The sequence below is a fragment of the Eutrigla gurnardus genome, assembly GCF_963514095.1.
Source record: "Eutrigla gurnardus genome assembly, chromosome: 7".
In the NCBI taxonomy this organism is placed as follows: Eukaryota; Metazoa; Chordata; class Actinopteri; order Perciformes; family Triglidae; genus Eutrigla; species Eutrigla gurnardus.
In genome coordinates, this window is record NC_139921.1 from 712,155 (window position 1) to 739,529 (window position 27,375).

Genomic DNA, 27,375 nt, shown 5'->3' on the forward strand with positions numbered 1-27,375 from the left:
TCCTACCTTTGCACGGAGCGATGATCTCCTCCTTCTTGTCCATGTGGTCCTTGTGGCACTTGATGTGGCAGCGCCGGCACTCCAGCGCCGGCGGCGGCTTGAACATGTTCCACAGCGGCTTGGTGCACGCCTCACAGTTGGTGGGGAAGTGGTAGAGCGTGGGGATGAACTCGTGGCCCTTGTGGCAGATGTAGCTGGACTTCTCCCCGATGGCCAGTGGCTCCACGGGGAACTCCGGCTCCTTCTTGCTCTCGCCTTCGTTGGCGTAGAGGATCTGGAGAGTCCACAGACACAATGAGGGCCGTTACTTTATCATTACAGATTTGTAACAGTAACGGCATGGAGGCGCTGCTGAGACGGACCTGGAATATCCGGGGGATCTCTTTGGCGTCGGCGCGGTACACATCGGTTTGAGTGACGGGCCTCACGTGGAAGAGTTTACTGTGGGAGGAGAAATCAAGTCAGCTAAACACCCAACGCCCCGAAGGGAAGACTCTTACCGAAACCCAGACCGCCACGAGTCCTGGACTCACTCTATGTCCAGCACCATGTAGGGGATCGACTGCTCCTTGTCCTGCTCGTTGTTGTAGAAGAGGATCTTCTTGCTGCTGACTATAACGTACTGCAGGAACACAACACACGTTAACACTGGATGGATCACGCCGTGATGGATCACGATGTGATGGATCACGCCGTGATGGATCACGATGTGATGGATCATGCCATGATGGATCACGGCGTGATGGAGCACGCCGTGATGGATCACACCATGATAGATCACGATGTGATGGATCACACCGTGATGGATCACGATGTGATGGATCACACCGTGATGGATCACACCGTGATGGATCACGATGTGATGGATCACACCGTGATGGATCACGGAGAGCCAACCTACGTACCTTCCTCTCCCATCCAAACTTCTTGGTGTTGTTTCTCACGGGGAGAGAGAGCCAGCCTTCCAGCCTGGTTTCTGATTGGGACAAAGACAGGAAGTAAGCGTTCTGATAATATGTCACTGAGCCCAGAAAATGTTTTAATCTTCTGCACCACACAAGTGTAGTCAGTACGGATCCATCAGCTGTGGACCTTTCGAACACCAGTCCTGGTACCAGGTCTAATCCACGTCTGTGATAACTGGATGTATTGAATGAATCTACATGTAACTACATTTGGTGTAAAGTGGTGAACCTGAACCAGAACCCTCGGGGACTTCGGTGGACCGGGACACCGCTACATAAGTCATTTCCTGTATGCTTCATCATTTTTAGCGAGTTGCAAGTGCGTTATTGGTGGATGCCTGTAGTTAACTGGACAATAACGTTGGGGAGGCTCCGTCTCTCACCTGTGTATGCATCATCGGCATCGAACTCCGGCCCGCTGCTGACGCTGGCGGAGTCCATGGACTGAACGCTGAGCACCTGCAGGAGGTTCCTCAGCTGCTCGATGTCGCTGTCCTTACTGTCCAGGGCCATCTGCAGCTCGATGCGCATCTGGCTCTCATCGGACAGTTGCTGCAGGCGGAGGACAGGAGAACATGACATCACTGAGGAGGCGTGGTTAAACATGTGACATCAGCAGCGAGGGAAGGGAGGCGCTCCACTGACCGCCTGCATTTCGTTGATCTCCCGCTGGTACTTGATGATGCTGCTGTTGAGCTTCTCTTTCTCCGACCTCAGCTCCAGCTGCAGCTTCCTGTTCTCCTTCTCCTTCCGCCGCATGTCTGTGTCGTTACCACGGCGACTGCCTCCGCCACGAACCTCCTTCCTGTTCATGATCTCCGCCAGCTTGTTGACGGCCTGCAGATGGAGAGGAGCAGCAGGTTGGTGGTCTTCAGCGTGGTCTAGTGAGGACATGAGTGGGTCAGAGTTACGGCGGTCTCACCTGAGTCTTCAGCGTCCTCTCCGACTGCAGCTGCTTCTCAAACGCCTGCTTCATCTGGCCGAGCTGCTGCTCCCCTTCCTTCCACTTCTCAGACTCTGGAAACAAACATGGTGGATGTCAACCACGGCAACCTTCTGCTGAGGACAACATTACACGTTGTACTTACCTTCTATTGCCTCCTCCAGCTTGTTGTTCAGCTCTTCCTTCTCATTGGCTAGGTTGGCGACATCACTGGTCAGGGTCCTATTGGCTTCCTCCAGCTGCATGGGACAGGAAGTACTGTCATACACTGTATGATGGAGGAGCACTCTCCACGCTGCCTCCCGCCATGAAACATCTTACAGGTCAAACATACAGATGACCTTGTTTCTTTGGTGTGAGAGTTCAGCTTGGTGTAATCACGACCCACTTACTCAACATAATCCACAGACCTCCTTCATGTAGGAACTACTTTCTTTCTACTGAACTACAGCATATCACTGCGCAGGAGAAACAGACAACAGACCATCTAGATTGACAAACAGATTGTCCCTTTAAGGCTGCTTCCATCTCTATAACGCTTGAGGAGGAGGCCTGCTGCTGCAGGAGGAGGCCTGCTGCTGCAGGAGGAGGCCGCCTGCTGCAGGAGGAGGCCGCCTGCTGCAGGAGGAGGCCGCCTGCTGCAGGAGGAGGCCGCCTGCTGCAGGAGGAGGCTGCGACCCACCGAGCTGATGGTCATGTCCTTCTCCGACAGCTCCTGGCGATGGCGGGCCATCATCTCCTTCAGCTCCAGCTCCTTCATGATCTTCTCCTTCTCCAGGTCCGAGTATTGCTCCTCGGCGATGGAGCGCGCCAGCTGCTCCGAGTCGGCCTTCGTCAGCGTGATCTCCAGCTGAGCTGCCAGCGAATCCCTGGAGAGGATCACACAAAAACATGAGTCACAGAGCCAGGAGATCACAGAGGACTGCTCCGTCCTCGTCTTGTCATTATTCAGACATGGTTGAAGCAGGCACCTCTCCTCCTGCAGCTCCTGCAGAGACTGCTGCACATCCTTGTAGAGTTTGTTCCTCTCCTCACACTCCTCCTTCAGCTCTCGGACCTGGGTCTTATACAGCGTCTGGAGAACAAACAGCCAACACAGCTCGTCCTCAGGTTCACACACATCCCGTATGTTTACTGCATTAAAGACACGCAGCACAGACTCACAGAGAAATACTGCTCGGCTTCCAACTGGTCCTGTAACTCCTTCATCTGCCCGTCGGTGTCCTGTCTCTCTCTGTGGTCAAACACAAAACATGGATTACCCATCATCCCCTGTGTGTCACAAGAGGAAGCCGGGACAGGGAGTGCTAGAAAAGAGCTAACTAAGGGTAACACTGACTTGCGCAGTTCTTGGATCTGCTTCTCCAGGCTACGTTTGATGTCGAGCAGGTGATTGGTTTCCTGCTTCAGTTGCTTCTCGGAGGTTCGCAGAGAGTTGAGCTGCTGGTTCTGGGCCTTCAGGTCATTCTGGGTCAGGCTTCGCTTCTGGGTCTCCTGCTCGATCTTCAGCGTCAGGTTCTTCACCTGAAGAGAGTTTAAGTTATTCAGACATCTGCACAGCACACAATAACAGTTCCCTGGACAGAATCTAAAGGTTCACCTCCTCGGTTAGCCGGTCCTTGTGTCTGCGCAGCTCCTCCAGTTTCTGCAGAGCCTGTTTATAGTCGCAGTCCATCATGCTGCTGTGCTTCTCCAGATCCAGTATTCGGTTCTCTAGCCGAAGTTTGGCTCCTCGCTCCTCCGCCAGCTTCTGATCCATCTCTGGATGGGAGTCATTTCACAGTTAGTCAGTAGTGGTGAATACGTAACGCTGTAACAGTGTTTCCCCTAGACCCGGTAGGCCCGGTGGTACCCACCGAAAAAACCCTAAACAGACGAGACGCGTGGGATGGTGTATTGGTGCAGTTGGATTAAGTCAGGTGGCACAGCAAGCAGTCTGCAATTCTGCAATTATTATATTTGCATTCAACATTGTTGTTCAACCAGAGTGTATTCAAGGTTTTCAAGGATTCAAGGAGAGAGTGACTTATTAAGGTGCCGGTTGATGGAAATGATCCAAAATATGTCTGGAAAATGATGAGCATCACATTAATAGCTACAGATACTGTAAAACACTACAACGACATATGAGTGCATATATTGTCTTATTTTATCAAGTAAAATATAAGTTATAGGTTTACTCAACAGCCTGATAGTTCATAGAAATTCAGGTAGAAATAGGTTAACTCAGAGTTCCACAGCTTATCAAAAACAATCCTTATTTTATTAACATAGGCTGCCTAAGGGCGCGATCAGTAGCGTGCCTCGGCACGATTGCCCCAGGAGGGTCCCCCGCCGCTTTGCATTCACACTGCTACAGCCCAAACGGGCTTTGGCCCGTTAGCCAGTTGTACATATGTCATCACGTCCTAATACTACACACGCATGGCTTGATGTTGTTTTAAGGAGCGCCGTCTCTGCATATATTTCTCGACAACGCTCGAATGTGCGCACGAGCGGATCTGTGCGAGCAGGCAGCGCGAGGAAAGCGGATTTTGGACGGAGACACAGCGGCATTTTTCTTATAAATGCACCGGTCCGGTTCCGGCACCGGTCCGGTTCCGCTCACACCACGAGTCTGAAGAGTGCAACAACTTATCAAAATACAGTATCAACTTTCCGTGTTTTCAAAGTAGAAAGAGACATCGTGGTGGTTTAACGAGGCGGAACGGCATCAGAACAACATCAAGCGCGTAAAGTACACGAAGAAGAACGTAGCGGGAGCGCGCGGCGAGGATTGTTGCGGCTACGCGTCTTGCGGAGCAAGTCTACTGTGCTGCGCGGAGGCGCTCCTAATGTAAATGATTATTGATTTATGAATGAATTGATAGGTGGCTTATTTTTGGCGTATTGATTTTTTTTTGTACAATGGTAGGGGAAACACTGTGTAATGATTAGGAATGGGCGATATTTTACCGTTTGCGATATACCATCAAAAAATTTCCACACGGTAAGAATTTGTCATCTCGCGGTAATAACGATAAATTCCGGTTGATGACTTTTTCCCCCCAACTTTATTGTATTCAGATTTACTCTCGTTTGATGACGTTGTATGCGACCACGCACTCGCAGCCCAACTCACGTGACAGGCACCTGCCTCCTGCCTGTAGACCTGATCTCTCGGCTCACGTGAAGAACAATAACAAACATGGCGGAAGGCGGAGCTGAGAGCGAGGTGCTCGTTGCTAAACGAGGCTCCAGCTCGATTATCTGGAACTGGTTTGGTTATTATAAGTCTGACATGGAGCAAAACACTGTTATATGCAGAGTTTGTAAAAAAAACGGTGATTGCAAAGGGTAGTAACACCACCAATTTGTTCCACCACCTCAAACACCAGCACAAACCAGAATATGACGAGAGCCAGAAAATGCGCACAGATGCAGCAAAAGCAACAGCGTCAACTTCACTTTTTTATCGTCACTTTTATTGTTACCGGGATAAATGCCAGAAATTATCGTGATCAATTTTTTAGTCCATATCGCCCATCCCTAGTAATGATGGATGCACATACATATGACCATGCAGCGATGCATTAAGCCCAAAGGTGCCAGATTATTTTACAACATAATCAACATCTAAGGTGTGATGCTACGAACCAGGATGAACAGACAGGTGACATAAACAAGGAGGATTGTGGGGGAGCAGCTTCCATGAAAGAAGAGCTTCTCACCCTTCATAGACTGGAACTAGAAGAAGAGGTTCTCACCCTTCATAGACTGGGACTAGAAGAAGAGCTTCTCACCCTTCATAGACTGGGACTAGAAGAAGAGCTTCTCACCCTTCATAGACTGGGACTAGAAGAAGAGGTTCTCACCCTTCATAGACTGGGACTAGAAGAAGAGCTTCTCACCCTTCATAGACTGGGACTAGAAGAAGAGCTTCTCACCCTTCATAGACTGGGACTAGAAGAAGAGCTTCTCACCCTTCATAGACTGGGACTAGAAGAAGAGCTTCTCACCCTTCATAGACTGGAACTAGAAGAAGAGGTTCTCACCCTTCATGGACTGGGACTAGAAGAAGAGGTTCTCACCCTTCATGGACTGGGACTAGAAGAAGAGCTTCTCACCCTTCATAGACTGGAACTAGAAGAAGAGGTTCTCACCCTTCATGGACTGGGACTAGAAGAAGAGGTTCTCACCCTTCATGGACTGGGACTAGAAGAAGAGCTTCTCACCCTTCATAGACTGGGACTAGAAGAAGAGCTTCTCACCCTTCATAGACTGGAACTAGAAGAAGAGTTTCTCACCCTTCATGGACTGGGACTAGAAGAAGAGGTTCTCACCCTTCATGGACTGGGACTAGAAGAAGAGGTTCTCACCCTTCATAGACTGGGACTAGAAGAAGAGCTTCTCACCCTTCATAGACTGGAACTAGAAGAAGAGCTTCTCACCCTTCATAGACTGGAACTAGAAGAAGAGCTTCTCACCCTTCATAGACTGCGACTAGAAGAAGAGCTTCTAACCCTTCATAGACTGGGACTAGAAGAAGAGGTTCTCACCCTTCATGGACTGGGACTAGAAGAAGAGCTTCTCACCCTTCATAGACTGCGACTAGAAGAAGAGGTTCTCACCCTTCATAGACTGGGACTAGAAGAAGAGGTTCTCACCCTTCATGGACTCGGACTAGAAGAAGAGGTTCTCACCCTTCATAGACTGGGACTAGAAGAAGAGGTTCTCACCCTTCATGGACTGGGACTAGAAGAAGAGGTTCTCACCCTTCATGGACTGGGACTAGAAGAAGAGGTTCTCACCCTTCATAGACTGGGACTAGAAGAAGAGGTTCTCACCCTTCATGGACTGGGACTAGAAGAAGAGGTTCTCACCCTTCATAGACTGGGACTAGAAGAAGAGCTTCTCACCCTTCATAGACTGGGACTAGAAGAAGAGGTTCTCACCCTTCATAGACTGGGACTAGAAGAAGAGCTTCTAACCCTTCATGGACTGGGACTAGAAGAAGAGGTTCTCACCCTTCATGGACTGGGACTAGAAGAAGAGATTCTCACCCTTCATGGACTGGGACTAGAAGAAGAGGTTCTCACACTTCATGGACTGGGACTAGAAGAAGAGCTTCTCACCCTTCATAGACTGGGACTAGAAGAAGAGGTTCTCACCCTTCATGGACTGGGACTAGAAGAAGAGATTCTCACCCTTCATGGACTGGGACTAGAAGAAGAGGTTCTCACCCTTCATAGACTGGGACTAGAAGAAGAGGTTCTCACCCTTCATGGACTGGGACTAGAAGAAGAGCTTCTAACCCTTCATGCACTGGGACTAGAAGAAGAGCTTCTCACCTTTCATGGACTGGGACTAGAAGAAGAGGTTCTCACCCTTCATGGACTCAGACTAGAAGAAGAGATTCTCACCCTTCATGGACTGGGACTAGAAGAAGAGGTTCTCACCCTTCATGGACTGGGACTAGAAGAAGAGCTTCTAACCCTTCATGCACTGGGACTAGAAGAAGTGGTTCTCACCCTTCATGGACTCGGACTAGAAGAAGAGGTTCTCACCCTTCATGCACTGGGACTAGAAGAAGAGATTCTCACCCTTCATAGACTGTGACTAGAAGAAGAGCTTCTCACCCTTCATAGACTGGGACTAGAAGAAGAGCTTCTCACCCTTCATAGACTGGGACTAGAAGAAGAGGTTCTCACCCTTCATAGACTGGGACTAGAAGAAGAGCTTCTAACCCTTCATGGACTGGGACTAGAAGAAGAGGTTCTCACCCTTCATAGACTGGGACTAGAAGAAGAGCTTCTCACCCTTCATAGACTGGGACTAGAAGAAGAGCTTCTCACCCTTCATAGACTGGGACTAGAAGAAGAGGTTCTCACCCTTCATAGACTGGGACTAGAAGAAGAGCTTCTAACCCTTCATGGACTGGGACTAGAAGAAGAGGTTCTCACCCTTCATGGACTGGGACTAGAAGAAGAGATTCTCACCCTTCATGGACTGGGACTAGAAGAAGAGGTTCTCACACTTCATGGACTGGGACTAGAAGAAGAGGTTCTCACCCTTCATGGACTGGGACTAGAAGAAGAGATTCTCACCCTTCATGGACTGGGACTAGAAGAAGAGGTTCTCACACTTCATGGACTGGGACTAGAAGAAGAGCTTCTCACCCTTCATAGACTGGGACTAGAAGAAGAGGTTCTCACCCTTCATGGACTGGGACTAGAAGAAGAGATTCTCACCCTTCATGGACTGGGACTAGAAGAAGAGGTTCTCACACTTCATGGACTGGGACTAGAAGAAGAGCTTCTAACCCTTCATGCACTGGGACTAGAAGAAGAGCTTCTCACCTTTCATGGACTGGGACTAGAAGAAGAGGTTCTCACCCTTCATGGACTCAGACTAGAAGAAGAGATTCTCACCCTTCATGGACTGGGACTAGAAGAAGAGGTTCTCACCCTTCATGGACTGGGACTAGAAGAAGAGCTTCTAACCCTTCATGCACTGGGACTAGAAGAAGTGGTTCTCACCCTTCATGGACTGGGACTAAAAGAAGAGCTTCTAACCCTTCATGGACTGGGACTAGAAGAAGAGCTTCTAACCCTTCATGGACTGGGACTAGAAGAAGAGCTTCTAACCCTTCATGCACTGGGACTAGAAGAAGAGGTTCTCACCCTTCATGGACTCGGACTAAAAGAAGAGATTCTCACCCTTCATGGACTGGGACTAGAAGAAGAGCTTCTCACCCTTCATAGACTGGAACTAGAAGAAGAGTTTCTCACCCTTCATGGACTGGGACTAGAAGAAGAGGTTCTCACCCTTCATGGACTGGGACTAGAAGAAGAGGTTCTCACCCTTCATAGACTGGGACTAGAAGAAGAGCTTCTCACCCTTCATAGACTGGAACTAGAAGAAGAGCTTCTCACCCTTCATAGACTGGAACTAGAAGAAGAGCTTCTCACCCTTCATAGACTGCGACTAGAAGAAGAGCTTCTAACCCTTCATAGACTGGGACTAGAAGAAGAGGTTCTCACCCTTCATGGACTGGGACTAGAAGAAGAGCTTCTCACCCTTCATAGACTGGGACTAGAAGAAGAGCTTCTCACCCTTCATAGACTGGGACTAGAAGAAGAGGTTCTCACCCTTCATGGACTGGGACTAGAAGAAGAGGTTCTCACCCTTCATGGACTGGGACTAGAAGAAGAGATTCTCACCCTTCATGGACTGGGACTAGAAGAAGAGGTTCTCACACTTCATGGACTGGGACTAGAAGAAGAGCTTCTCACCCTTCATAGACTGGGACTAGAAGAAGAGGTTCTCACCCTTCATGGACTGGGACTAGAAGAAGAGATTCTCACCCTTCATGGACTGGGACTAGAAGAAGAGGTTCTCACCCTTCATAGACTGGGACTAGAAGAAGAGGTTCTCACCCTTCATGGACTGGGACTAGAAGAAGAGCTTCTAACCCTTCATGCACTGGGACTAGAAGAAGAGCTTCTCACCTTTCATGGACTGGGACTAGAAGAAGAGGTTCTCACCCTTCATGGACTCAGACTAGAAGAAGAGATTCTCACCCTTCATGGACTGGGACTAGAAGAAGAGGTTCTCACCCTTCATGGACTGGGACTAGAAGAAGAGCTTCTAACCCTTCATGCACTGGGACTAGAAGAAGAGCTTCTCACCCTTCATGGACTCGGACTAGAAGAAGAGGTTCTCACCCTTCATGCACTGGGACTAGAAGAAGAGATTCTCACCCTTCATAGACTGGGACTAGAAGAAGAGCTTCTCACCCTTCATAGACTGGGACTAGAAGAAGAGCTTCTCACCCTTCATAGACTGGGACTAGAAGAAGAGGTTCTCACCCTTCATAGACTGGGACTAGAAGAAGAGCTTCTAACCCTTCATGGACTGGGACTAGAAGAAGAGGTTCTCACCCTTCATAGACTGGGACTAGAAGAAGAGCTTCTCACCCTTCATAGACTGGGACTAGAAGAAGAGCTTCTCACCCTTCATAGACTGGGACTAGAAGAAGAGGTTCTCACCCTTCATAGACTGGGACTAGAAGAAGAGCTTCTAACCCTTCATGGACTGGGACTAGAAGAAGAGGTTCTCACCCTTCATGGACTGGGACTAGAAGAAGAGATTCTCACCCTTCATGGACTGGGACTAGAAGAAGAGGTTCTCACACTTCATGGACTGGGACTAGAAGAAGAGGTTCTCACCCTTCATGGACTGGGACTAGAAGAAGAGATTCTCACCCTTCATGGACTGGGACTAGAAGAAGAGGTTCTCACACTTCATGGACTGGGACTAGAAGAAGAGCTTCTCACCCTTCATAGACTGGGACTAGAAGAAGAGGTTCTCACCCTTCATGGACTGGGACTAGAAGAAGAGATTCTCACCCTTCATGGACTGGGACTAGAAGAAGAGGTTCTCACACTTCATGGACTGGGACTAGAAGAAGAGCTTCTAACCCTTCATGCACTGGGACTAGAAGAAGAGCTTCTCACCTTTCATGGACTGGGACTAGAAGAAGAGGTTCTCACCCTTCATGGACTCAGACTAGAAGAAGAGATTCTCACCCTTCATGGACTGGGACTAGAAGAAGAGGTTCTCACCCTTCATGGACTGGGACTAGAAGAAGAGCTTCTAACCCTTCATGCACTGGGACTAGAAGAAGTGGTTCTCACCCTTCATGGACTGGGACTAAAAGAAGAGCTTCTAACCCTTCATGGACTGGGACTAGAAGAAGAGCTTCTAACCCTTCATGGACTGGGACTAGAAGAAGAGCTTCTAACCCTTCATGCACTGGGACTAGAAGAAGAGGTTCTCACCCTTCATGGACTCGGACTAAAAGAAGAGATTCTCACCCTTCATGGACTGGGACTAGAAGAAGAGGTTCTCACCCTTCATGCACTGGGACTAGAAGAAGAGGTTCTCACCCTTCATGGACTCGGACTAAAAGAAGAGATTCTCACCCTTCATGGACTGGGACTAGAAGAAGAGGTTCTCACCCTTCATGGACTGGGACTAGAAGAAGAGCTTCTAACCCTTCATGCACTGGGACTAGAAGAAGAGGTTCTCACCCTTCATGGACTCGGACTTGGCTCCCTCGATGGTCACCTTGATCTTGCTCTTGTCTGCCAGCTGGGCCCGGGTGGCCTTGTGGGAGGCCTCCTCCTGCTCCAGCTCCTGCTGCAGCACCTTCAGCTTGTAGGTCAGATCGATCTCCTTGTTGCTCTTCTCCTGCACAGAGAAAAACACGCAGAGATTAGAAATGAGGATCCTACGAACTCGGACATCCGATAACATAATAATGCCTTGAGGCCGACTTCCTGCAGCAGAGGAGCATGACATGGAGAGGGATCCTTCAGATGTTTGGACGTGGGGTTTGTAGCAGGTGTTCTTGCCCTTTCAGACGGGGAACTGAAGCCGTTATCTGTGCTCTCTACAAAGACATCAGAAGTTATTGATCTGAAGTGCTGTTTTAGTCGAGTTGATTCCTGTTGCTTTGAAAAGAGAACAGCTTCACCTCCCCAACGTAAAGTCCATCTGATGGCAAGGTGAGGCGGTGGAAATGTTCTAAATATAGCGTACATGTAAACTTATATTGATATTTTCAGGATGTTACTGGTTTGCTCCTGTGCTGGTCCTCCTGTCGGGTTCTCTGAACTGGACTGGTCTGTAGGTGAAACACTGACCCCTTTAAACATCAGAACTATCCCTTTAATCTGAAATCATTACCAGAGAATTTAAGCACATCACTAAAGTACCCGTCTGTAGAGCTAAGGAGCAACGTTCTTCTCTAAAGTCCTCAGAGCTTCAGGATCAATACGCACTGAATTATTCAGTCACCCAAACAGACCTCACCAGCTGATCCCTGGAAGTACTTAGAAGATTACAATTCTCTAAAGCCGGTGGCCATTAAGTGTAATCAGCAACTTATTTCTAATGGTCAGTTGTAGGATAATCTCTGAAGAGTATTTCTCTGCTGTGATGCTCCCGCTGCAGCAAAGCACAACAGCAGCAGTAGGGCTGGGCGATATGGGAAAAAATCCCGATACGATATTTTTTTTCATATCAGTCGATATCGATATATATCACGATATATAAATCAAATTACTATTACGTGTGCTGTGTGCGTCAACCTAACTTGACGTGGCTCTATTCCAGCATGATTGGTTCGGTGCAGCGCTACTTAATTATGATTGGCTATTCTTACGCCAGGTTCACACTGGACGCGGAAGCTCCGCGAATAGACGCGTAGCGGAGCCCGCTTCCATTCGGCGCCCCTGTTAAGCTATGGTGTCGTTCACACTGGACGCGGAGCGCCGCGAATACGCGCGGCCCTCCCGCGCCGTGAAGCGATCGTTTCGGCGTCTGCTCTATTTTTTTGCGCGTGCCGCGAGTGAACGCGTCAATTCTGGCAGGAAATCACACGGAGAAACACGAAACAATCTGGTCAATTTTCAAAATAAAAGCAATTTTCAAAATAAAATACCGTGATTGACAAACGCGATCATATTTGTGTATCTCAACTCGCACTGGGAAACAGGAAGATACAATACATTTAATAAATGTGAAGAGTAGATAAAAAAATGTGTATTTCAACGGTATATCTGCACTACTACTGTCTTCTACCATACACACTCTCTGTCTGTGTGTGTGTCCCTCTCTCTCTCGCTCTCTTTCTCTCGCTCAGAGAGAGAGAACGGATAAATACAAGACGTTTACAAACTTCTTGGTTACAGAAACATGGCGTATTAATTTTATGGGGTTTAATGGGAAAAAATAGCTCTGAATGAACAACAGCTGAGCTGAAGCGCTTGTCGACCGCCGCGGAGAAATACGCGTCTGGTCTGAACGGGGGTGCGCGGATCTCTCGCGATTTTCGGCTCTGTCGTTGCAACTGAAATACCAGTTTAGTCTAGTGCAGGTGAGAGTTGGCAATGAAATACCAGTAGACATAATATCCGAATCTGAAGATCTTTTAATGCTGCAGCATGAGCCATCCGGCGCACTGCGCCGCGGCGCTTCCGCGTCCAATGTGGACCAGGCGTTATGTCCGTCAAAACATGGACGAATGAATTCTATCGAAATTGTATCGAGCGTGTCTCATTCTATCGAGGAAAAGTTATTTCGCGATATGTATCTTTATCGTTTTATCGCCCAGCCCTAAGCAGCAGTACCAATGAAAGGTTTCCTACTGGTGCCAGATACCTCAGACAAAGTAGTCCTTCCGTTTATTTCATCTTTGCAGTTCAAGATGTCCAAATAAGCCCAAAGATTCATAGAACATTATGTTCATTAGTGAGGTTGTAAATACCAATTAAAACTGCGAGCAGTGATAACGGGCCCTCGCATGGCACGTAACTCGGTTAGTGCTACGACCGCCTGACGTGTCGGACCGCCTGGCCTGGCCACCGCCACGGGGCGTCCCCGGCCACCGCCACGGTGTGGGTCGTCCCCGGCCACCGCCACATTGCCAGGCGGTCCGACACGTCAGTCACCCCCGGCCACCGCCACGGCGCGGGTCGTCCCCGGCCATTGCTACGCAGCTGGTCGTCCCTTGCCTGAATCGTCGCATCGATCACCGTATCAGATGATTGAAGTGTCAATTGGAGTTACGGTGTGTACGGTGTGAGGGGCGTGACCAAAACGGCATTAGGTGGCGCTAGAGAGCCACTTTTTTGTGGCCAAACCTTTAACCCTTTTCGCCAGTCCCCATGTGCACGGAAATTTTTTCAACTTCTGAATATGATAAGGCCCCCAAAAAGTCCGTTGAACTTGCGAAATAATAAAAAGAATAATAATAATCCGTAAGGTTTCAATAGGACTTCGCAGCCCGACGTTGTCGGCGCTCGGGCCCTAACAAGTTCATGTTAAAAAACACAAAGAAGACAACGGTCCAGAACTAGTTAACACTAAGGACCTTCTCACGGCCGTATCCCTCCGCCAGCCAATCAAGTTGCAGTTTATCTGTCTGACAGATTTCATCACTTCATAATTTTATCCTATTACAGATTTCTATAACATTCATTATTAGCATATTAATTATTGAGTTAAAAATGTGTTGATGACATCACAGTGACCTTTGATGGCCAAACTCTAAATTGATGTAAAGAAATTCCCTCCAGGCTTTCATGAGAGTCCACACTCACAGAAAAATAAATGTAAACGCCGAGCTCTCGTTGGTTTACCTTCTCCAGGTCGGTGTGTTTCTCCTGAAGATGCCTCTTCTCACTTTCCGTCTTACACAGAGCCTGTCTCTGCTGCCGGGCCTCCTCCTCCAGGCTGGAGATCCGACCTGAGACCAGAACCAGAACCAGAACACGGACACGGACACACGCACACAGACACACACACACACACACACACACACTGGTCTCATTATGACTATTAACATCAAATATATATATATATATATATATAGATATATAGATATATATATATAGATATATAGATATATATATATATATATATATATATATATATAGATATATATATAGATATATATATATATATATAGATATATCTCGACTATCGCGGTTCATTCAGGAGAGCACCTTGTTGCACATTCAAGTTACGCTACGTTGTCTGATTTGTAAATGCAACATGTGATCAGTTTGGCTGGAAGCCAGCGCCGTGTTTACATGCTGAAACCACTGGGGGAGCCGGGCAGGAGCCTGGGTGTGGAAACTGTAATTAACTCAATCTGATATAGGCCTGACAGTTTAAATAGGCTGAGTACTGCCACTAATCACATTAAGGTTAGCTCATTAGCCGTGATGCTAACAGCCTGCTGCACAGCAACCAGCTGCAGCGGAGAACCGGCTGGTGTTTTATTCAGAGGGATGTTTCACTGGCTGTTCTGAGATCTGATCAACCTATCTGAACAGGTGTGCTTGTCCTCCTGCCCCCCAGCTGTACAAGTATCAGCTGCTGTGTAGACAGAAGTGACTCAGTCAGCACTTTCTATAACAGAGGTTCCACCTCAACAGGACCCGCATCAGAGACTCCTTAAAGGGACAGTTCAGTTTTACAGGGAGGCTGTGTGAGCGACATACATATTCTAGTCAGCTAATCATCACTCCAAGTTAAAGCTACATAGAGAATATGTTTCCGAAGCAGCCTTTAAAGAGAATAGAAACTGACAGCAAGGAGCGCTCGTTCACCCACCCATCAGGTCGCTGATGGTTTCCGAGCCCTGGCAGTGCTCCCTCCGCTCCGCCTCCAGCGCCGCCTGCAGGCTGATGCCTTCCTTCTCCAGGCTCAGCTTGCTGCGCTCCAGCAGGCAGCACTTGTCCTGCAGCTCACGGACATTGGCCTCCAGCTGCTGCAGCTGCTTGCTGCTGTCCGTCTGCGTCTTCCGGAGCCGCGTCGCCGCCTCGGACTCGGCCCGCAGCAGCGTGTTGGCCTCCTCCAGCTGACGGAGACATCAACCACACAGGGGATGAGTCACGCACACGTACAGGATTTTGTATCTCCACTAAAGTACTTAGGCAGCTGTTCAGACCTGTTTCTGCAGGTGAATGTTCTTCTCATTGGAGATGTGTGAGTTCTGGTTCCTCCTCTTCATGTCATCCAGCTGGTCTCGGAGGCTGTTCACTGCAAGAACACACAAGAACCAGGTGTTATGAAGCTCTTCTTCCGATTCTTCTGCTGAGCGTGTCTGATGATGTCGCCAGCGTGTGTGATGTCACCTTCGTTCTCCAGGCAGCGCTTCCTGTCTGCCTCGCTCTCCGCCTTGCGGTGGCTGTCCAGGCTCTTGTGCTGCAGCAGCGCCTTCTCTCTCTCCAGCTGCCTCAGACTCGCCTCCAGATTCTTTCTGCTGCTCACCTGAAATATTAAATCAGAATATTAATATGCATCCTACAGGGCTGCTTTCACGCCGCTGGGATTACGTAACCCTCTTTCATGACAAATGGGGATCTGACACAAATCCAGATCCATGGAACTGCGAAAATGAATAAAGACAAACCGTTACTTGTTCTCTGCTCATGCAGGTATCTGTGGTCAGCAGCACTGCATCTCCTCGCCATGACACATTCAACCAATGTTTATAGAATCACTTCAATTATTTAGTAAACTTAAGGTAATATTTGACTAATATATATATTATAACTGACCCTCCTGCAAATGGCCCGAATATGATGAAACATATTTTAGTTTGACGATCATCCCATGCATCACTGAGACATGGACGAGGAGAGAAATCCACAGTTGTTCCGTAGTTGTTTGAGGGGTTCACTCACCTCCTCCTCCAGTTCTTTGGAGATTTTGTCCAGACGGCTGGCAGCAGCTCTGCAAACAGAAGACAACACTTCTAAGAGCTGGTATCTGCCGGCGCTGCAGCGTGAAGGAAAGCTGCCCATGCTCATCTCTTACCTCTGCTTGTGCTCCAGATCGTCTTTGGTCTGCTTCTCATTGTTCAGCTGCACCTCCAGGTGGCGCAGTTTCTTCTGCAGAGCCGCCGACTGTGGAGAGAAACACCGACCAATCACACGCGTGTGAAGTTCAACAGATGCTTGCAACCGTTATTTCATGTCGCCCATCCGGTGAATAGTGACATTTCATCACACAATGAACAAATTAACATGATTGTGAACCTTTCAACCTCAGACTGGGGGAAGCTGTAAACACTGACCTATCATCACCTTGTAAGGTGAGATGGTGAATCAAACAGCCCTTCATTTACATATCCACCGAACACAGAACAAGCACTAGTTTGACGGGTCCATCTGAGGAATGTTTGGTTGTCTGGCTCTTATACTCGGATACGAGTTAATTCAATGTTACCAGGCTAATACATCACATTATTAACATGGGCCTCTGTCGTCTTCCTCTATAGTGGTAGCTGATTGATGAGGCAGCTCAGTTAGGACTCAAGTCAATAAGAGATTAGCTTTTAGCTTTTAGCTCAGCCACTTACACTAAAAGCTGCTTAAGTAGTTCTGTGGGACAAAGAATGCTGGAATTCTAACAAATTACAAATAAATCACAGGATCAGAAAAACAAATCCTCCTTCCTGACTCGTTTCCATCCTAATCCATCCTAGGTGTGGGACGTAGTAACGGAGCGAAGTGACGGAGCGAAGTGACGGAGCGAAGTAACGGAGCGAAGTAACGGAGCGTAGTGACGGCCTGTAGTGACGGAGCGTAGTAACGGAGCGTAGTAACGGAGCGAAGTGACGGAGCGAAGTAACGGAGCGAAGTAACGGAGCGTAGTGACGGCCTGTAGTGACGGAGCGTAGTGACGGAGCATAGTAACGGAGCGTAGTCACGGAGCGTAGTCACGGAGCGAAGTAACGGAGCGTAGTAACGGAGCGTAGTAACGGACCGTAGTAACGGACCGTAGTGACGGCCTGTAGTGACGGAGCGTAGTGACGGAGCATAGTAACGGAGCGTAGTCACGGAGCGTAGTCACGGAGCGTAGTAACGGAGCGTAGTCACGGAGCGTAGTAACGGCAGTAGTAACGGCCCGTAGTAACGGCCCGTAGTAACGGATCGTGTGTGGAAGAGAAAGAACCCACCTCTCCTTTGGAATTTTCGTGAGCCACCGAGATGTTGTTGGAACCATTTAGTAACCTGAAGAGGAAACACAACGTCAGGATCACACAACAACAGCTCTAAGACAAAGCTAGAAGAGCATCACATGACTTACTGGTCCTCTTTGAAGTAAGTGAAGCCCACGAAGGGCAGCTGGTTCCCGACGTAGGCCTTGGGTGTAGGGAAGGTTTCTACGTCACCTTTATCATCCTCAATCTCATCAAAGTTACTGGTGTCTATGTCACTGCTCAGCTCTGGGACGACCGGGGCAACCGCTGAGAGGGGGGGGAGGAAGTGTACGTAAAGAAAACGTGGTCTTCCAGTCTAATGAATAATCTCTGATACAGCTGCTGTTCCAAAGTCATTCATGTTTCAGAGCATGAGACACGTTAAAAGGCTCCTTTGATTGGCTCAGGTGGAGTAGACAGGTGAAGCAGACAGGTGAAGCTGAAGCAGACAGACAGGTGAACAGACAGGTGATACTCACTGTCTCTGATGGTGTCAAAGGTCCACTGGTCGTTCTTGAAGAAGGGGTGGCGTTTGATTTCCTCCACGCCGTTTCTGCCCAGCCGCACCTCCCTCCAGACGGGTGGAGAGCAAAGTTAGACGTTAGGAAACACCACAACAAGCTAAACACTTTCCTTCAGCCCAGAGCCAAACAAACCAGAGCAGTACATTTACAAAGACAACGTACGCAGATTCAGGTTAAAGGTTAGCATTTACTAGAAAACAACCTCAGAGCATGTTTTTGTACATTTACGTCCGCTGGCTCAGCAACAGGACATTAAAGCTCCACCGATACGCAGCTCCACCTGTCTGAGGCTGACAGGACATTAAAGCTCCACCGATACGCAGCTCCACCTGTCTGAGGCTGACAGGACATTAAAGCTCCACCGATACGCAGCTCCACCTGTCTGAGGCTGACAGGACATTAAACCTCCACCGATACGCAGCTCCACCTGTCTGAGGCTGACAGGACATTAAAGCTCCACCGATACGCAGCTCCACCTCTCTGAGGCTGACAGGACATTAAACCTCCACCGATACGCAGCTCCACCTGTCTGAGGCTGACAGGACATTAAAGCTCCACCGATACGCAGCTCCACCTCTCTGAGGCTGACAGGACATTTAGGAAGTCTGCTCACCTGTCGGTCAGGAAGGCACAGATGATGTTCTTGGCATCTTTGGAGATCTCCACATCGTCGGGGAAGTTGAGGGAGTTCTTGTGGTCCATTATCTTGCTGTAGGTTCCCACCAGAGAGTCGGCGTAGAACGGCGTGTCCCCTAACAGTAAGACCAGCGGGTTAGTCAGCAGAAAGACTTCTAAACTTCAACTTCACTGGATGTCCACTGACCAACAAGCATCTCGAAGATGAAGACCCCCACGGACCACCAGTCACACTCTCTCCCGTAATAGCCGTCTCCTCCCTGGGACTTCAGCACCTCGGGGGAGATGTAGTCTGGAGTCCCGACCGCTGTATCGCAGTGAACCATGCCGGTCTGCAACACAAGTCCACAAATCAGTATCCTTCAGAGCAGGGGTGCCCAAGTCCTGATTCTAATGATGTGCTCATTATCAAGCAAATGAAGCTTGTCACAGTTTTAATAATCGTTCGAATCAGGTGTGTAAGAGCAGGGAGAAACCTAAAACATGCAGGACAGTAGCTCTCCAGGACCGAACTTGGGCACCGCTGCTTCAGAGGCTTCATGATTTCAAATTAGATTGTTATCATTATCTTAACATAATGGACCGATCTACTTAGGGCTGCAGCTATCTGTAATCTATCTGTATCTTTCTGTAATCGAGTAATCTACTGATTATTCCATCGATAAATCGGATAAAATATTAAAATTGTATATAGTTCCCATATACACCGTTAACTTCTGAACACATTCAGTCAATGACTATCAACAGGAATAAACAGGAAAAAAACTAAAGTTGTTTAATGTTTTTTTTCTTTATGTAAATCTCAACAAAAACAAGAAATCAAAATAACCTAAATTGTTTAAAAATAAACTTAAAATGCTCGTCTTTGGTGATATTATAAGCACTGTTAAATGTTAGTATCATGTCTGCCCGGCACTGAGACGCTGCCGGGGGGCGAGATAGGAATTTAACCAAGCTTCCAGGCAGAGTTTTTGCCTTGAGCATTTTTTGTAATTGAGTTACTCGAGTTTGCTTCAGACAAGCTGCGCTAATTCTTAGCATTAATTACAACTATGTAGCATTAACTATCATTAGAAGTAATTAGGGATGCACATGGTTAACCGTTTAACCGTTAACCGATAACAGGAACTTTGACCGATTAATACTAACGGTTAATTTTTTTTTTAACACGTGACAACACGTGCTTTCCGCCACAGCCCACTTAACAGCGAAAATGAAGCGCGCAAAAAGGAGTTCTGTGTGGGACAATTTCGACCGAAAAGGAGATGAGGTTATTTTTACTGATCCTCTTGAGTGGTGGAAAATCCAACAGACGCGCTTCCCGAGGCTGGCCATTCTGGCCCGGCGCTACCTCTGCATTCCCGGGACATCGGTGCCATCTGAGCGCGTATTCTCCGCTGCGGGTCCCACGGTAAACAGACTGCGCACCAGGCTGACCCCAGAGCATGTCGACATGCTGCTTTTTCTTAATAAAAACCAGTAAAAAGAAAACAAATCCGCTATGGCGAGAGAGGACTGGGGTTTGCCTGGCCCATTTATTTTATTTTGAGGGCTGAACATTTCGTTAAAAAAGGAGAGGTTTTTTTTCCGGCTATAGTTGCAGCACCGAGTGGATTCATGTGTATGTAAGTTTTGTTTATCTGGTGGCTATTGCTATTTATTTATCTTTTTTCTGGTGGCGTATATGGCTATTTATTTTATTTAGAATATTTTGATACACGGGTCAGACTTATTTTCTTGGTTACACGGGAGGACTTCGTGCAATTATAGATATCTATATCCCTATATCCCTCAGTCTAGCGCGCCTGTGTTTGTGTGTGCGCGCGCCTGCATGCGAGAGAGAGAGAGAGCGAGAGGAGGGGCTGACTGACAGAAGAGGTGAGAGCCGGTGAAGTGCTGTTAAAAAAAAACTTTTGTTTTCTGTGCAAGACTATGGTAAACACTTAATCGCCCGGGCGTTTAATTGAACCGGCGTTTATTATGCCAAATGAGGTCGGACCCCCGGCGGCTATTAGAGCACAGGCGCGTATTTGCACGCGGGCGATTATTTGGTCATCTACGGTAGATATAACTTTCTTAAGTATGCAGCACGGCACTGTTTTGACTAGGCTATTTGATATTTGAAGTTAAACAAATTTCAATCTGTTTTGAATCGGTTACAACGCTGCTGTCTTTTCTCTCTCTCTATGTTTAATTCTGTTCAGCAGTGCTGCAGGTGTTTGAGATGTGAACAATCCTAATATTTCGTTGTTTTTGTTTATTTGGTTGGTGTTTATTTGGCTGTATTTGCACATTTAAAAATAAAGCCCATAAGAAAAAAAAATTGCCACGGTACTTTTGAATGGGTCACAGACACTCAATAGCGCATTTTAATCTTATCAGTTAAGGGTTATTAATCGGTTAATGAGCGTCGGTTTTCGGTCATAAAAAAAATTAAAAATGTGCATCCCTAGAAGTAATGCTGCTGAATTATGGGCATGATTCTTAGGTTCAACGACGAGTAAAACTCACAGAGTCCATCTTCATGCAGGTGCCGAAGTCGGCCAGCTTGAGGTGTCCGAGCCGGTCCAGCAGCATGTTGTCCGGCTTCACGTCCCGGTGAATGAAGCCCATGGCGTGAATGGCGTCCAGGGCCATCACCACCTCCGCCGTGTAGAACTTGGCCCACTTCTCCGGCACGTCGTAGGTGCTGGTGAGGTTGACCAGGTCGCCCCCCGGCATGTACTCCATCACCATGAAGAGGTAGTGCTCGTCTTGGAAGGCGCAGCACAGCTGAGCCAAACACAAGCTCTGGTTACAAGAGGTGCATAAAGGTTCTAGTCTCTCTACCTCTACACTCTGAGGAAGTCAAACGGCGTACCTGCACAACCCAGGGGCTGTTGGCGAAGGCCATGATGTCCCTCTCCTCCCAGAAGAAGGCCGAGTCCGAGCGCTTGATCATCTCAAACTTGCTGAGTACCTTCATGGCGTAGACCTTCTGCGAGGCTTTGTGCCGGACCTGATTGGCAGCGAGACCCAGTTATTCACAGGGGAAAAGGTCACGGAGGATTTGAGTTTATTCAGAGTCCAATATTTTAGCCAAATGGTGGATTACAAACCACAGCCACCATCTGCCTCAAAACGTAAATGAGTTCCATCATAACAGATGATTCCATATGATGTGCAGTAAATTTAAACATTTAGGAACATTCACATGCTGTATATTCTCCAACATACATGAAAAGTGTTGGAAGTGTGAACGAAAACCAGTACTCACTAGCTGCACTTCCCCAAACGCCCCGCGACCGATGACTTTCACTCTGTCGAAGTCTTCAGACTTCATCTGGAGGTCTCGAGTCTGTCCGATGACCTTCTCATCTGAGCATGAAGACAATCAAAGAGTTCTTATTGTGGGGAACTATTACAAGATCACATTTCAGCTTTGACAGACACAACTTACATCTGTTTAAGAAGGTATCGATGTTCTTGTTCTTGCGTAGTGCAGGGTAGTCCAGGTCTAGGACCAGGGCGTTTATGGAGTCCTGCACAGAGAGAAAAACAAGCGCCCACCATCAGGCAAGCATACAGTACCCTGGAGAACCTACACATGAAAGAAGCGCCCACCATCAGGCATGCATACAGTACCCTGGAGAACCTACACATGAAACAAGCGCCCACCATCAGGCATGCATACAGTACCCTGGAGTTGGGCGGTGTCCAAATTTTGATACCGTCAAACCTCCTCCCTATTTTACCCCGGTATACGGCATTACCGTGACTAATTCAAAATTATGACATAAGGCTCAGACGACATCACCAAACTCATTAGAGCTTAGCTTCTCTGCCCGAGCCCGACGGGTCGGGCCAAAATTTCCCACCACTACCCTCGGGCTGGGTCGGGCCGGGCCTTTAAACAAGCGTTTGTGTTCGTTCGTTCGTTCTTTTTTTTTTTTTTTTTCTATCATTGCTCTATTGGCCCAATCTGAGGAGAAGGCTAGGCATAAACATTAAAAAGTATTGGTTATATGTTTAGCAGAGTAGGTCTACGTAAGAAATGTGTACAAAGTTACACAAAGTAAAAAAAAAAAAGATGCTACACATAGTGCGCACGCATCATCCATAACGGTTCCGCTCTGTGCAGCTAAATCAAAGAATAAAGGAGTTACGCTAAAGTGCAACATGGAACTTGGAGACATAAAGGATAAATTAAAAACAGGACAATTAACGTTGAGCAAGTCATCAGGAAAGTCCGAGGTACGGGATCATTTCAAGGGAGTAGTGGGAGAAGGTGATAACATACGTGTCGGCTTTGTCCAGTCATATCCTAATCTAATCGCGGCACTAACGTAGCCTATAAAATCATTTGTATATTTGTACATTTTTGTATATTTTTGCAGCCGCACCCCCACTTCCCACGGATATGCACTTACAACAGCCTCATGCATGAAAAATAATTGTCGGGTTGAAATCGGGCTCGGGCTCTTAATTACAGTTAATTAGTCGGGTCGGTCCGGGTTCGGACAGAACGGGCTCGGGTAGGGTCGGGTATGAGAGGCCGTTTAGGAAATAATTCATATTTGCTCTCACATGTTATATCATAATGTCTTACAAACACTACTATAGTCACACACATATACTACTATAGTTACACATACACACTTACTATCATACTCTCTCACAAACACTACTATAGTCACACACACATACTACTATAGTTACACATACACACTTACTATCATACTCTCTCACAAACACTACTATAGTCACGCACACTTACTACTATAGTCACACACACTTACTATCATACTCTCTCACAAACACTACTATAGTCACACACACATACTATCATACTCTCTCACAAACACTACTATAGTCACACACACATACTACTATAGTTACACATACACACTTACTATCATACTCTCTCACAAACACTACTATAGTCACACACACATACTACTATAGTTACACATACACACTTACTATCATACTCTCTCACAAACACTACTATAGTCACACACACATACTACTATAGTTACACATACACACTTACTATCATACTCTCTCACAAACACTACTATAGTCACACACACTTACTATCATACTCTCTCACAAACACTACTATAGTCACACACACATACTATCATACTCTCTCACAAACACTACTATAGTCACGCACACTTACTACTATAGTTACACATACACACTTACTATCATACTCTCTCACAAACACTACTATAGTCACACACACATACTACTATAGTTACACGCACTTACTATCATACTCTCTCACAAACACTACTATAGTCACACACACACATACTATCATACTCTCTCACAAACACTACTATAGTCACACACACATACTATCATACTCTCTCACAAACACTACTATAGTCACACACACTATCATACTCTCTCACAAACACTACTATAGTCACACACACTTACTATCATACTCTCTCACAAACACTACTATAGTCACACACACATACTATCATACTCTCTCACAAACACTGCTATAGTCACACACACTTACTACTATAGTTACACACACTATCATACTCTCTCACAAACACTACTAAAGTCAGTGTTTCCCCTACCATTGTACAGGCCTGGCGGCGCGCCAGGCCAAGGAGACCTGCCGCCAGGCCAAAAAAAAATCAATATACCAAAAATAAGCCACCTATCAATTCATTCATAAATCAATAATCATTTACATTAGGAGCGCCTCCGCGCAGCACAGTAGACTTGCTCCGCAAGACGCGCGGCCGCAACAATCCTCGCCGCGCGCTCCCGCTACGTTCTTCTTCCGTGTACTCGCGCTTGATGTTGTTCTGATGCCGTTCCGCCTCGTTAAACCACCACGATGTAGCTTTCTACTTTGAAAACACGGAACGTTGACACTGTATTTTGATAAGCTGTTGCACTCTTCAGACTCGTGGTGTGAGCGGAACCGGTCCATAGGGTCCATAATATTTATTTTATTACATTACATTATTATTTATTTTTACATAATAAAAATGCCGCTGTGTGTCTCCGTCCAAAACCCGCTGCGCTCGCGCTGTCTGCTCGCACAGATCCGCTCGTGCGCACATGCGCTGATGCAGGTCGAGTGTTGTCGAGAAATATAAGCAGAGACGGCGCTCCTTAAAAACAACATCACGCCATGTGTGTGTAGTATTAGGACGTGATGACGTATGTACAACCGGCCAAAGCCCGTTTGCCCCCCCTCCCCGGGGGGGAGGATTGTTTTTGATAAGATGTGGAACTTTGAGTTAACTGCTGTTGAGTAAACCTATAACTTATATTTTACTTGATAAAATAAGACAATATATGCACTCATATGTCATTAATGTGATGCTCATCATTTTCCAGACATATTTTTCTGGACCCTGATCATTTCCATCAACCAGCACCTTAATAAGTCACTCTCTCCTTGTGATCTTGAATACACTCTGGTTGAACAAAAATGTTGAATGCAAATATAATAATTGCAGAATTGCAGACTGCTTGCTGTGCCACCTGACTTAATCCAACTGCACCAATACACCATCCCACACGTCTCGTCTGTTTAGTGTTTTTTCCGGTGGGTACCACCGGGCCTGAAAAAAATTCTAGGGGAAACACTGAAAGTCACACACATATACTACTATAGTCACACACACTTACTATCATACTCTCTCACAAACACTACTATAGTCACACACACTTACTATCATACTCTCTCACAAACACTACTATAGTCACACACACTTAGTGTCATACTCTCTCACAAACACTACTATAGTCACACACACATACTATCATACTCTCTCACAAACACTGCTATAGTCACACACACTTACTACTATAGTTACACACACTATCATACTCTCTCACAAACACTACTAAAGTCACACACAGATACTACTATAGTCACACACACTTACTATCATACTCTCTCACAAACACTACTATAGTCACACACACATACTATCATACTCTCTCACAAACACTACTATAGTCACACACACTTACTACTATAGTTACACACACTTACTATCATACTCTCTCACAAACACTACTATAGTCACACACACTTACTATCATACTCTCTCACAAACACTACTATAGTCACACACACTTACTACTATAGTCACACACACATACTATCATACTCTCTCACAAACACTACTATAGTCACACACACTTACTACTATAGTCACACACACATACTATCATACTCTCTCACAAACACTACTATAGTCACACACACTTACTACTATAGTTACACACACTTACTATCATACTCTCTCACAAACACTACTATAGTCACACACACATACTATCATACTCTCTCACAAACACTACTATAGTCACACACACTTACTACTATAGTTACAACCACTTACTATCATACTCTCTCACAAACACTACTAAAGTCACACACAGATACTACTATAGTCACACACACTTACTATCATACTCTCTCACAAACACTACTATAGTCACACACACATACTATCATACTCTCTCACAAACACTGCTATAGTCACACACACTTACTACTATAGTTACACACACTTACTATCATACTCTCTCACATACACTATTATACTCAAAATTACTAAAACAGGAAGTTACTTTGTTTAAACAGGAAATAGTATAAAGCCTCATTCCTTGATTGGTGCACAGCTCTGGGAGCTTACTGCTAGCTAAATGGAAGCTGTGTGGGAGAACTGAAATCAAGAAGGCAACTTTATAAGTACAACTTTATAATTTTGTAAGTAGCTGCAGTTGCAAATATGATTTTTCCACTAATTTACCTTCTTTTTCAAAGCAACTTTTTGTTAGCAGTAAATGGTAATGAGGAGAGTATTAGGATTTTTTTCACTAATGCAATGAGGTGCCTTCAGCACATTGCAAGTGAAACTGACAGAGGCGGATATGACAGCATGATTTTGGATCGGTTATTCTTTGAGCTTAATGGATATGCACGTACAATTTTGTTCTTTAGCCAGCAGTTTGAAGGAGGTGTCGATCAAGAGAGCTTTGTAACACTGGAGGCCCTACATTTATGTTTTTGTTCCATCATAAATTCATTTCAAAACTCAAGATCACTGCAAATGAGCCAAAGGGAAATGTTGACTTCAAGAGGCCCACCAACAGGGCTGGACTGGGACCAAAAATTGTCCCGGGCATTTTCAACCGAGACTGGCCCACCAGGTATCGATGGAAAGACAATGAAGCCTATGAACAAACTTTTTTGTGACAATGCTTGTACACTGTCGGGCACTGCCCCTCGGCTGTAATTGGTCCAGCCCAGAATCAATCATGACTAAGGGGCCGATCTACCAGTTTTGTGTACCAATAGCAGTGTTTCCCACAGGATTCTATCGTGGGGTGTCTTGCGATCTTCTAGGGGGGTCTAGAAGAATGAAAAATGACTAAAACACAGTGCTAAGCCTTCCAGGGTTCCCTAATTAGTTTTCACTGAGGGCCAAATTATGCCCAGGTTGCCAAGTCGAGGGCCAAATTGTCTGTTTTTTTTCATTGGATCACTAAACATTATTTTATGTGCAAATGTTATTATTGTTGCTGCTATTATTTGAAGTATTATTATTGTAATGATTAGTACCAGTGGTAGTTGGTTGTAGTAGCAGATAGTAGTAGTAGTCATAGCCTGTGTTGAGGGACAGATAAAAATGTACGCTTGAAAGAAAATAAGTCTAATATCAACGATTTATTTATTTGAATGCCCCTGGAGAATATTTTGATCAAAAACAAAAAACAACAGCACTA

General features: G+C 46.6%; 1 protein-coding gene across 2 annotated transcripts in view; it reads right to left on the reverse strand.

The window, feature by feature from the left end:
• Window positions 1-27,375, reverse strand: part of rock2a (rho-associated, coiled-coil containing protein kinase 2a) — a 55,089-nt gene that overhangs the window by 13,861 nt on the left and 13,853 nt on the right. For both annotated transcript variants that reach the window (XM_084014141.1, XM_084014140.1), the window contains exons 2-30: window positions 22,052-22,133; window positions 21,869-21,969; window positions 21,473-21,610; window positions 21,124-21,384; window positions 18,800-18,944; window positions 18,590-18,728; window positions 17,932-18,023; window positions 17,560-17,719; window positions 17,429-17,483; window positions 16,285-16,373; window positions 16,152-16,200; window positions 15,600-15,735; window positions 15,413-15,504; window positions 15,076-15,322; window positions 14,097-14,203; window positions 10,983-11,142; window positions 3,509-3,669; window positions 3,248-3,432; window positions 3,073-3,142; window positions 2,880-2,983; window positions 2,591-2,777; window positions 2,054-2,147; window positions 1,888-1,982; window positions 1,611-1,802; window positions 1,349-1,517; window positions 906-976; window positions 534-622; window positions 363-441; window positions 7-274 (exon numbers count right to left, since the gene is read on the reverse strand). In XM_084014141.1, the coding sequence (XP_083870267.1) occupies window positions 7-274; window positions 363-441; window positions 534-622; window positions 906-976; window positions 1,349-1,517; window positions 1,611-1,802; window positions 1,888-1,982; window positions 2,054-2,147; window positions 2,591-2,777; window positions 2,880-2,983; window positions 3,073-3,142; window positions 3,248-3,432; window positions 3,509-3,669; window positions 10,983-11,142; window positions 14,097-14,203; window positions 15,076-15,322; window positions 15,413-15,504; window positions 15,600-15,735; window positions 16,152-16,200; window positions 16,285-16,373; window positions 17,429-17,483; window positions 17,560-17,719; window positions 17,932-18,023; window positions 18,590-18,728; window positions 18,800-18,944; window positions 21,124-21,384; window positions 21,473-21,610; window positions 21,869-21,969; window positions 22,052-22,133 (3,817 nt within the window). The remainder of the gene's footprint in view (window positions 1-6; window positions 275-362; window positions 442-533; window positions 623-905; window positions 977-1,348; window positions 1,518-1,610; window positions 1,803-1,887; window positions 1,983-2,053; window positions 2,148-2,590; window positions 2,778-2,879; window positions 2,984-3,072; window positions 3,143-3,247; window positions 3,433-3,508; window positions 3,670-10,982; window positions 11,143-14,096; window positions 14,204-15,075; window positions 15,323-15,412; window positions 15,505-15,599; window positions 15,736-16,151; window positions 16,201-16,284; window positions 16,374-17,428; window positions 17,484-17,559; window positions 17,720-17,931; window positions 18,024-18,589; window positions 18,729-18,799; window positions 18,945-21,123; window positions 21,385-21,472; window positions 21,611-21,868; window positions 21,970-22,051; window positions 22,134-27,375) is intronic.